This window comes from Pelophylax lessonae (genome assembly GCF_965119305.1).
Source record: "Pelophylax lessonae genome assembly, chromosome: 1".
NCBI lineage: Eukaryota > Metazoa > Chordata > Amphibia > Anura > Ranidae > Pelophylax > Pelophylax lessonae.
The window spans coordinates 66,724,905-66,737,306 of record NC_138768.1 but is presented as its reverse complement, the minus strand read 5'-3'; the positions used below and the strand labels follow the sequence as shown (position 1 = coordinate 66,737,306).

At 41.0% G+C, this 12,402-nt stretch overlaps 1 protein-coding gene across 1 annotated transcript in view; it reads right to left on the bottom strand.

Moving 5' to 3' along the window:
• The window catches only part of LOC309552182 (O-acyltransferase like protein-like), a gene marked incomplete at its 5' end in the record, with an annotated part of 137,390 nt that extends 125,922 nt beyond the window's left edge, over positions 1-11,468 (bottom strand). The window contains one exon of the mRNA XM_082252995.1: positions 11,318-11,468. Coding sequence (XP_082109121.1) covers positions 11,318-11,468 — 151 coding nt within the window. The remainder of the gene's footprint in view (positions 1-11,317) is intronic.
• Positions 11,469-12,402: the final 934 nt, after the last annotated feature.

Genomic DNA, 12,402 nt, shown 5'->3' with positions numbered 1-12,402 from the left:
GTAAGGATATTTTTTCCCATTGACCCCCAATGAATTGGATTAAGTAGAGGTTCTCAAATATTTTGGGGATTTCTCTGGTGTACAGAGTTTGAGAAAGGTTGAGCTATACCATAGACCCCTCGTAGGGAAGCGCTCCCTTGGCATTCTGTGGTATGTAGTGCCATAGCTGTGATATTACTACTGGAAAGTGCCATGTGGATAATAAGTGCTCTCTTCAGCCTGAAGAAGTTTATGACCTGGAAAATACAGTATGTGCTGCTATTGCCGTAAGAGCCGGTCCACACTGCCGCGACTTGTCAGGCGACTTGTCAGCCTGACAAGTCGCGCTCCCTCCCGGTCCATTGACCGCTACAGAACCCGTTCTAATAGAAGCGACACAAGTCACTCCGACTTAGAAAAAGGGTCCTGTACTACTTCGGGGCGACCTCGGAGCGTCTTGCATAGACTTCCATTATGTGAAGTCCATGCAAGTCGCTCCGAAGTCGTGGTTCATGGTAATGCACAAGTCGCCCCCGAAGTTGTGCAGAGTCGTGTCGCCTTAGTGTAAACCGACTCTAACAGTCAATACCTGTAATATAGTATCCACGTGTGTTTACTCAATTCTCAGGTAGTCTGGTTAGGCCCCATTTGCAAGCATATTATGGTTAACAGCTCCTGGGGGGGCCCAATGAAAAAAATAAATAGTGTAGTTTAATTCCGCTTTATCATGCACTGATACAATTATTTACTTGAAGCTGCTCTTTTTTATATTTTTACTTTTTTTATATTTTAAAAATGCATTCCCTTTAAAACAGGAGTTTTCCTTTAAATAACTCTTTTATATTTTTCTCCAAGAGGAAATAAAAGAGGAAAAGTCACATTTCGCTTCAAAGTAAACGGCAGCTTTACTTTCCAGCTGAGAAGAATCTGGAAAATGCATTTTAGCCCTGGATAATTTATAACTATATGCGTGATACGAGGTGCCTTTCAAGCGACGCAGTGAGCATCGGTCTACGGAATTGCCTTTCAGTGACGCTCTATTTCCCGGTATTTCCCCACAAAATGTGTTTTTAAGACCTCTGGCTGTATGCAACCTTTGCTGAGAAAGTGGTAAAATGAAAACTTTGTTATGTTTAATTATTTAGCGCTTCGGAGAAGTAAAAAGAAAATATATTTGCAAAAGCATCAGAGGGGAGGGTGCCCATGAAGTTTTAATAACTCTTAGAAACACAAACTCTATTATAAAAGGGGCTACAGTAGAAGAATAACTTATTTTGAGCTTTCAAAGAAAAAAACGCAAGGGGCCAAAGGACGAGGCTGGAGTCCTAAAGGGGAGGGTCTTAATGACTGTCTTACCCTGCATGGCAATACATAGTAAACGATGCATGAGTATTGCCCTATGATGTGAAGATGCACTGCGATGTGTTGTGGATGGGCTGAAGCTGGTTGTGATGCAGTAAAAGGATGCCTGTATAATTTTTTCGCAGCACACACCAATGCAGCGCCTATAGTTGGGAAAATATTTATTTGATATCCTACAGATTTTGTAAGTTTCCCCACTTACTAAGAAATGAAGGGTCTATAATTTGTATAATAGGTGTAATTCAAAAAATGATAGAGACAGAATATCAACCAAAAATCCAGAAAAAAACACATGATGCAAATGTTATAAATTGAGTTGCAGTTCAGTGAGTAAAATTAGTATTTTATCCCCAAGCAAAACATGACTTAGTACTTGGTAGGGAAATCCTTTTTGGCAAGGACAGAGGTAAAACGTTTCTTGTAGTTAGTGACCAGGTTTGCACACATCTCAGGAGCAGTGGTGGCCCGTCCATTTGGGGTGCAGGGATGCCCCCCCCCCTATCCATCCATTTGGCCCCCTAATCTACATGCAGGGCGCCAGACACATGGATTCCAATGGGTTTTTTTTTTTTTTTAAGCACCTGATTAGAGCGAGAGGCTCTAATAGGCTTAAAAAAAGGGTGGGCTTGGGGCGCAGAGCACCCAGTTGTGTGACAATAGTGAATGAATATTCGCTATTGCCACGCTGATTCTCCTTCTGGCCAATCAGGAAGCGGCTCCTGAGACCAGTTTCCCGATTATCCGAAAGGAGAAGGCATCCTATTGGCCAAGAAGTGGGAGGAGACGGCCGCCGAGAAGGGACATGAAGGAGTCTGAGGCGGAAGCCGCCGCCGCCTGTCATTCCGAAGGAACAAGGTAAGTAAACTGGCGGGCGGGCAGGCGGGCTGGCGGGAGAGATGTGGTGGTGTAGGCTGGAGTGATATGGGGGGGGGTAGATCCATCTGCCACCCCCCCTCCCTGACTGATGGAGCACCAGCCGTCACTGCTCAGGAGGGATTTTGGTCCTCTCTTCTTTACAGATCTTCTCTAAATCCTTAAGTTTTCTTGGCTGTGGCTTGGCAACTCGAAGTTTCAGCTCCCTCCATAAATTTTCTATAGAATTAAGGTCTAGAGCAGGGGTCTCCAAACTATGGCCCTCCAGTTGTTCAGGAACTACAATTCCTATCATGCCTAGTCATGTCTGTGAATGTCAGAGTTTTACAATGCCTCATGGAACGTGTAGATCCACAACAGATGGAGGGCCGTAGTTTGGAGATCCCTGATCTAGAGACAGATTGGGCTACTCCATGACCTTAATGTGCTACTCCTTGAGCCACTCCTTTGTTGCCTTGGCGGTATGTTTTGGGTCATTGTCATGTGGAAGACCCATCCATGACCCATCTTCAGTGTTCTGACTGAGAGAAGAAGGTTCTCATCCAAGACTTTACAATACATGGCCCTGTTAATTGGCTCCCTCAATGCGGCAAAGTTGGTCTGTACCCTTAGCAGAGAAACAGCCCCAAAGCATCATGTTTCCACCTCCATGCTTGACTGTAGGGATGGTGTTCTTAGGGTCATAGTCAGCATTTTTCTTCCTCCAAACATGGTGAGTCCCCCTCATCAAGAAGGCACATGTACAGTCATGCCAATGAACATCTAAATGATTCAGAGAAGGACCGGAAGAAAGTTCAGTGGTCAGAGGAGACCAAATTGAGCTCCTTGGCATTAACGCGACTCGCTGTGTTTCGAGGGAGAAAAGGGTTAATATGACCCTAAGAACACCATCCCTACAGTCAAATTTGGAGGTGGAAACATGATGCTTTGGGGCTGTTTTTTCTGCTAAAGATACAGGCTGATTTTGCCGCATTGAGGGGCCAATGTACTGGGCCATGTATTGTAAAATCTTGGATGAGAACCTTCTACCCTCAGCCAGAACACTGAAGATGGGTCATGGATGACTCTTTCAGCATGATAATGACCCAAAACATACCACCAAGGCAATAAAGGAGTGGTGCAAGAAAAAGCACATTAAGGTCATAGAGTGGCCTAGTCAGTCTCCAGACCTTAAGCCTATATAAAATTTATGGAGGGAGCTGAAACTTCGAGTTGCCAAAAGACAGCCAAGAAACCTTAAGGATTTAGAGAAGATCTGTAAAGAAGAGGGAACCAAAATCCCTACTGAGATGTGTGCAAACCTGGTCACCAACTACAAGAAACATCTTACATCTGTGCTTGCCAACAAGGGTTTCTCCACCAAGTACTAGATCCTGTTTTGCTTGGGGATCAAATACTTATTTTACTCACTGAACTGCAACTTAATTTATAGCATTTGTTTTATGTGTTTTTTCTGGATTTTTGGTTGATATTCTGTCTCTATCATTTAAAATACACCTATGGTAAAAATTATAGACCCTTAATTTCTTTGTAAGTGGGCAAACATACAAAATCTGCAAGGGATCAAATAATTATTTTTCCCACTGTATACAGGGCAAGGCTCTTTGCCTTGTCTTTGTGTTGGGACTGCGTTGAGCAACACTCCCCAACACAACCCAACAGGGCTGGTATGAACCTGATCTTAAAGGGGGAAAATATAGTACAGTGTCAGGAAATATATTCCAGTGGTCTACTCAGCACTGCCTTATTAGATGTAAACTCTCTAGTTGCTTGTACATAAGTTACAACTCTGTTCTAGGACTAGGAATGAGCAAATCTGAGAGTTTCTGTAAATTTTCATCAAACTTCTGGAGATCTCTGTAAAATTTTGCTCTTTCAGTGAAGTCTGCATTGGAGTCTATAAAAAAGAAAAAAAAAGAAAAAAAAAGCAAAATAAAAGTATAGCTAAAGCCAAAACTTTTTTTTTTTTTTAATTGGATAGAGTATGAGATACCCGCTTCGGTTCTAGAGCAATTTGCATACATGTTAAAATATGCATTTTTTGCTTTTAAATTACTTAAAACAATCAGATTTATATATTTTTTTGAAAACAAAAAGATATTGGTTGCATTTTTTCATGTTGCACAATATTTATCAAAACACATATTTTTAGCAAAAGATATAATAAAATGAATTTTAGTGCAAACACCCAAATACAGTAAAACCTTGGTTTGAGAGTAACTTGGTTTGAGAGCGCTTTGCAAGACAAGCTAATTTTTAAAATAAATTTTGCCTTGATATACAAGCGATGTCTTGATATACAAGTAGCGTCATGTATAAAAGAGAAGAGAGGCGCCTCTAAGTGTAGCAATATTGTTACATTTAATGAAGGTTTAATATTTAGCAACTCACATGGTTGATGATTAAAATAGGCACATCTAAGTATGCAGGCATCCTGGGGTAAAGCTGTCCACATAGACCATCCTCTACACAGCCATCTTCATCATCCCTTCCCCGCTGCACTCTATGAGTGATTCAAAGCCTCACTTTCAGATCACTCTACTGCAGGCTATTCTTCCCGGTCACGATTGCATACTGACAGAGGTGAGAGCCGGTGGTTAAGAAGATGGTCTATGTGGACAGCTTTACCCCGGATGCCTGCATACTTAGATGTGCCTATTTTAATCATCAACCATGTGAGTTGCTAAATGTTGAACCTTCATTAAATGTAACCATATTGCTACACTTAGATGCGCCTCTCATCTCTCTTATATTCTGTAGCTCTGCTAGATTTTGCTTCTAATCCCTTTGGGAAGGCTGCATATTGTGGATGGACATTTTATGGTTACACAACCCATCACATTGCTATAATCTTTGTATATAGACTATAAACTGAAGGACTTGTGGAATGAATCATCTGAGTTTCCATTATTTCTTATGGGGAAATTCGCTTTGATATACGAGTGCTTTGGATTACAAGCATGTTTCCAGAACTAATTATGCTTGCAATCCAAGGTTTTAGCCCCGGTTCACACTACTGCGTGTGCGGGGTTCGCATGTCATGTCGGAGCGCACTGCTCCGACATGACATGCGATCAGCTGTGCGGTGCGAGTTTAGCCATACAGTTTGTATGGCTAAATTCGCATCGCACCCGCAGCAAACACGCACAGGAGGCATTTTTGCTGCCGCATCAGGATCGGATCGCACAGCGGTTCACACTTGTGCGATCCGATCCTGTGCGAACTGCACGATCGCACTGCGATATGCGATCAAACTGGGGGTGTCGTTAAGATTACATTGACACCCCCAGCGGATCGCATATGGCAGTGTGAACTGCCGGGGGTGCGTGTGCGATGCGGGAACAGGCTGCGAATTCGCAGCCTTCCCGCATCGCATCAGTGTGAACCGAGCCTTACTGTAGGTCTAATAAACATATTATATACATATTTTTTTTATTATTCCTTGTGTGTTCTGGTGCTTCAAGATTTTGCTCCATCAGAGGCACTAATAACCCTCGACACATACAGCCTTGTTGTAAGTGTTTTGTTGTGATATGCAGATGTTGTGGATGCAAAATCTAATACCCAGTTTTGTGGTAAAATATAAAAGATGGGGTTAGATCGAGTAAATACACACCAAACATGTCAAGTTTTAAAAATTGCATGTGCCCGCAATATTGCAAAAAACAATGGTAACCAAAAATCTCCTTAGGCGATGCTTTAAAAGTCTTTACTCCTCACCAGTTTAGAGTTAACTGTAAATAAGGGCTCTATAATTATTGCTCTCAATCTGATGTTTGTAGCAATATCTCACATATGTGGTTCAACTGTGGTTTGCATAAACATGCGCACTTGCTTTTGTATTTGTGGGTGTGTGCAGGGCAACGAATATTAGGTTTTATTTTTTTTTAGTTTTTTAATACATTATGTTTATTTTTTAACTTTTTTTTTTCAACTTTATTGTTATCACAGGGGGGGGGGGGTAAAATAAGCACCTATGTAATAGCATTGGTCAGGTGACAGGTATTCTTTATGGAGACATCAGGGGTCTATTAGGCCCCCAATGTCTCCCCTGCCCTTCATAGTAGCTACTTAGGCACAGATTGCTACTTCCCTGGCAGTAGCAGCCAGCCAGAACAAATTTGTTCGCCTCTATGATATAGGAACCCAGAAGCGATATGCATACATCACTTCCAGTTTCCACAGATGTAAACAGTGCAATTTTTAAAAATGAAAAGCATTTGATCACAGTCACACCAATCGAAAACATCGATCGTCCCACAAATGTGAGGTATCACCGCGAACGTCAGATCATAGGTAGTAATTCTAGCACCAGACCTCCTCAGTAAATATAAAGTGGTTACCTGTAAAGACTTTAAAAGGGTTGTCTATGGATAGTAAAATTTACGCTGTTGGTAGCTGTAGTATGGTCATGCGCAGCTATAAAGTGTGACATGTTTGGTATCTATTTAGATGGAGTAATATCATCTTTTACATTTGATAAAATAATTTGGTATTATTATTGTGTTTGTGCATTCAAATTCAAAAAAGTGTATTTTTGTATTGAAAAACTGCTGCGAAAATACCATGTGACATAAAAAATTGCAACAGCCATCAATTTATCTCAAGGGACTCTGCTTTAAAAAAAATAAAATAAATATATATATATATTTATAATGTTTGGGGGTTCTAAGTAATTTTCTTTCAAAAAATGCAGATTTTTACATTTAAACAAAAAAGCGCCAATAAAAAGGTCTGGTCTTAAAGTGGTTAAAGGGGAGCTCCACCCAAAAGGGGAAGCTCCCTTGTTTGCTTCCTCCCCCGTCTGTTGCCACATTTTGCACCTTTAGGGGGGCCCCTTCCTACTTCCCCCGCCACCGGGCCATTAACGATGTGCAGAGCACTTCGGGCATGTGCAGTAGGGAACCGCCTGTGAAGCCGCAAGGCTTCACTGTGGTTTCCCTTACAATGAATGGCGGTGGCAGCACCCGAGAGCCGATTGAAGAATAGGCTGGGGTGTGGACATTTTGGGATCCGTGGATAGGTGAGTGTCCTAATATTGAAAGTCAGCAGTTACAGTATGTGTATAGCTTTAAAAAAGCACATAAGGGTATTTTGAATAAAAAGGAGTATAGATACATCATACCAGAAGCTCCTAAGCTACCAGTTATTTATCAGATCCCTAAGGTTCACAAAAACCAAACCGCAGCACCAGGTAGGCCCATAATCAGCAGTATTAATTGCCTTTTCTCATGAATATGGGAATACTTGGATTTATACCTGCAACCCCTAGCCCAGCAAAACCCGGCATATTTGCGGGACAGTAAACAATTAAATGATATGCTGGAGGATGCCCAGTTTGAGGATGACGTAATCCTGGCCACTGTTGATGTTGAGTCCCTCTACACAAACATTGGCCAGGATGATGCATTAGGAGCCGTACAATGGGCCTTAAGGGAGAGGTTTGAATGCGAGTTAGATCAGCAGACCTTATTAGTGGAGACTCTGGAACTTGCCATGAGTAGTAATTATTTTTGGCATAACGGGTCCTATTATCGTCATAATAAGGGCGATTCCATGGGTGCAAAGTATGTGCCCAATGTGGCAAATATCTTTCTCATCAAAGGGGAATATGAGAAGATCTTTGGGAAATCGAGGAAGGAACTGATAATGTACAAAAGGTATATAGCTGATGTGTTTAAAGAGTGGAAGGGCGCTGAAGAGGGCTTGAAAGTGTTCCTGGAGGATATTAACATCAATGCTTATAACATTGTGTTCTCAGGGGCTTGGGACTGTGAACAAGTCAACTTTTTAGATCTGACTGTATAAAAAAAAAGGAAATAGATTATACAAAAAAAAAAATTTTTAAGTCCACAGATGGGAATGGGTTCATTCCGACACACAGCTGTCCTCACCCGCAGTGGCTAAGGGGAATACCAAAAGGACAACTGAAGGGACTCTGACGTAACTGTAAAGAGGGGGCTGAATTTAGTCATCAAGCCGATTTTCTTATTGACAGATCTAGAGAATAAGGATATAAAATCAGCCACTACAGGACAGAACAGTATTGCTGAGGGATAAAGTCAAGGGGGGGGGGGGGGGAGGGACCATACTAATTACAATAATATCTACTGTATAAGGAATTTGAAAAAATCTTGCGTAAACACTGGCCCATTTTATTGCAAGATGATATACTGGCAGGTATTTTACCCACCAAACCTCGGTTTGTGTACTGTAGGGCACCAAACCTGAGAGATAGACCGGTGCTAAATGTACCAGACCCCCCAAAAAAGCTAGCGACCTTTATGGATCACAAAGGGTTCTATACTTGCAGTAGGTGTAAACCATGTAGAATAGTAAAGGACAGAATTAGAAAATATTATGTTCTTTCAATCCAATGTCACTCTTGAGCAGTATTCCATCAGAAAGCTTATAACCTGTCAGAGAACCCATGTCACCTACCTTCTTTCTTGTCAATGCTTGTCAATGCGGTCTTCAATATGTGGGCCTCACTACAAGAAGGCTGTCGGTGAGAATGGGTGAACACCTCAACAACATTAAGAAGGGATTTAGGAAGCACAGTGTTTCTAATCACTTTAGGCTCAAACACAATAGGGACCCTAGTCTGTTTACATTTTGCGCAATAGACAAAATAGATCAACATTGGAGGGGTAACGATATGCGCAAGGCAGTATCACAAAATAAGTCCCGCTGGATTTATGAATTATGCACAATGAGCCCTCAGGTGATGAAAATAGATATGGACATAAATTGTTTTATATCTAATTTTTAACATTATTGTTATGTTTATTGTACCAGGCAGATCTTATTGCATATTAGGATTAAACAAATAAAATTTTCAATATATATTTTTATAATTTGATATATTTTCAACATATTCTTTTGCCCATTGGGTAGTGCAGAGAATAGAGTGTAACTATCCCACTTTATGGCCACTAGGTGGCTATTGGAATGAGGACCAGCCTAACAATGGGTAGGTGTATATTAATTAGGGAACTGCGATTGAAGATACTTGAGTAACACATATATCTACATTTTTATATGTTTTTATATTTTGTTATATGCATAATTTTTAATTTTATTTTTTATATGCATTCCTGAGACTCTTTACCACATAGATCGCTGCTGCAAATGCCCTATTGTCTTCTGATAAATGCCTCCCACATCTGATAGTGCCATGGGATCTGCTTGTTTTTTCCTTCTTTCTGTAATAGGAGAGGGATGGACTCTGGGCGTGGCGGCAAAGATTTGTATAGTGAGTGCGTAGCGTGACCTCCAGCTTCTGAAGACGTCACGCTGATGACGAAACGTGTCAAGCTGGGACGCACGTTGTGACGCACTTGGTTGTAGGTGGAATGCACGCCATCACTTGGTGGGTCCGACTTACATTGCTCCCAATGTACAGTGCAGGAGTCCGCAAGGGAGAGTTTTTACCTTTTTAAGCTTAGCCTTTACTCAGGGGCTTTAAATAAAGACTACCATACTTTTTTTTTTTTACGCTATGAGGAAGTTTGCCCTACGTTTTTGTTTCCCCTCCCCTACATTCATCTAGGAGTTCTTTATCACTGTGAGGAAGGTGAACTGGAAGACTGGCTGGAGACTACAACCTGGTCACAGAGACCATCAAAGTTTTCCCCGGCCTCTTGCCATATGGTAAGGAGGATCAACATTGTCTGGTAAGTGGGGATTTTTACACTCACTATCCATACAGGGTTTTACCTTTCTTGCCAGTAGGATTCACTTTTGGGATGCATCGATTCACTCTGGCAGGAAGACTATTCTGTTCCTCTTGACAAATACGGAGGATTACTGTTGGGACTGTTGTCACTGGACATTAATTTAAGCTTGTGTGCCCTGGGTTTTAGGGGTCACACATTGCTTTTGTTGCACAAGCATTAATCATTTATTACTTTTCTCACGCATGATTTAATTATCATACTGTTTATTTGCATAATTTGGGTGGGTTGATGGTTTTTATACATCTTTTAGAGCAAGCACTGTTGATTGCATATAGAGCATACCACTCTTGCGGATTTTATAATATAGTCTGACCACCAGGTTTGCAACAGCAGCTGCTAGTTTTCATTCATTCACTATAATATTTGATTGTTAGTTGGCAATATTTACAGTATTTGTAGAGGCTGAATTTTAGTTTTTTTGCTGGGGGGGGGGGGGGGTGGCGGAACTCCTTATTAAGGTTTGTTATGTTTGGTATCTATATACTCCGCTCATCCAGAAGTTTGTTAATAAATTGCATTTGTGTGCCCTAAAATCGAGTGTGGTTTTTAATTTTACTGAAAATTTACGCTTGATAAACAGTTGCGCTAATATTATGACAAAAAAAAAATTGGAGCTACCACCATTTTTTTCTCAAGGATCTCTGCATATAGACCAAAAAAGGGTACCGTGATAATTATGCCATCATCCCCATAGAGCTATAGACCAAAAACAAAAATAAAGGACCAAGAGAAATCCCAAAAAAGCGGGACTATACCGGCATTAGAATGGTTGTAGGGATACAGACACAACACCACTGTGTATAAAACATATTCATTTTATTACAAAAGGATAAAAAACAGATGTAACACCAAGACATACATACAAAACCTAAAATTGGTATATAGGTCCGTGTGTGTGTGATTACTTGAAATCGATAACAATATACCACACCGATGAATCCCAATATATATGCAGTCCCTGGATAAGCCCGTCTTAGGTTTTTTTTAGGTTTTGTATGTATGTCTTGGTGTTATATCTGTTTTTTATCCTTTTCTAATAAAATGAATATGTTTTATACATAGTGGTGTTGTGTCTGTATCCCTACAACCATTCTAATGCCGGTATAGTCCCGCTTTTTTGGGACCTCTCTTGGTCCTTTATTTTTGTTTTTGGTCTAGATCTCTGCATATACTGTATGATGTTTGAGGATTTTAACTAATTTTCAGGCCTAAAATTATTTTTTTAAACACGTGTGCAAAAAAACCAATAGCAGCTTGAGCAGTGAAAGGGCTAATCCAAGTTTTGACGAACAGGACTTGCATTGCCCATTGCTTGGAGTTGCTCTTAAATATGTCCAAAGAGAATAATAAAAGAGTGTACTTACTCATCATGGCGTAGGCTTTGGGTACATCGCTGTTAAGATCCGACAAATAGCTCATGGTGTCTTTGAAGCAGCTAAAGGTCACATTGGCTGAAGCGGCCACCATGATGAGGGCTAAGGACATGAATACAAGCACACTTTCTGCAACCATCATAACGCTTGAGTTTACCAACAACGCATTGCCGGACTTTTATAGGTAACAGCTTAAGTCTTCAGGCAAATTAGGATGACGGTTCCCATTTTCCAAAGCAGCTGCAGCAAATAAACACACATAAATCCGTGTAGAAAAATCAATTACCGCCCCAGCTTTACCTGTGAATAAGAGGAGTCTCAGGTTTCCCGTCCACTACAGAGACTGAGCCCACTGGATGACTCCAGTGACGCAAATGTAGACATGCACAATAAAAACGCTACATTCACTCCACTACACTTACTTACATAATTAGAACAAAGGAGACAAACGTCATACAAGTTCAACCTTTTTATGTTAAAAAAATGAAATAAAAACAATTACATCTTCCAAAAAAAAACTCAGCCATTGAAAAAGAACATAAATCCTAAATCAGATGTAAATGCAAACTGAATTACATTTGGTTTGTTGAAGTACAATTGACAATTTTTGATTTAATAAATTCCTGTTTTATTATTATTATTATATAGGATTTATATAGCGCCGACAGTTTACACAGCACTTTACAACTTGAGGGCAGACAGTACAAATACAATACACTTTAATACAGTAGGAATCAGAGGGCCCTGCTCGTTAGAGCTTACATTCTTAGGCTCCTTTCACACAGGCGGACCGTTCAGATCCGCCTGTCTGTTTTTTTGGCGGATCTGAACAGTCCTCCCATGCATTCCTATGGGGCATCAGATGGCAGCGGAGACATGTCCGCTGACATCCGATCCGATCCGTCAAATCTGGACGGATGAAAACTCTATTTTCCATCCGTCCAGCGGATCGGATGGGATCGGATGAGAACGGACCAACGGTCCGTTCCCATCCGATTCCCCCATAGAGATCTATGGGGCTGTGACAGCTGTGTCTCCGCACACAGAGCGGAGAACAGCTGTCATTCTCCTGCTCA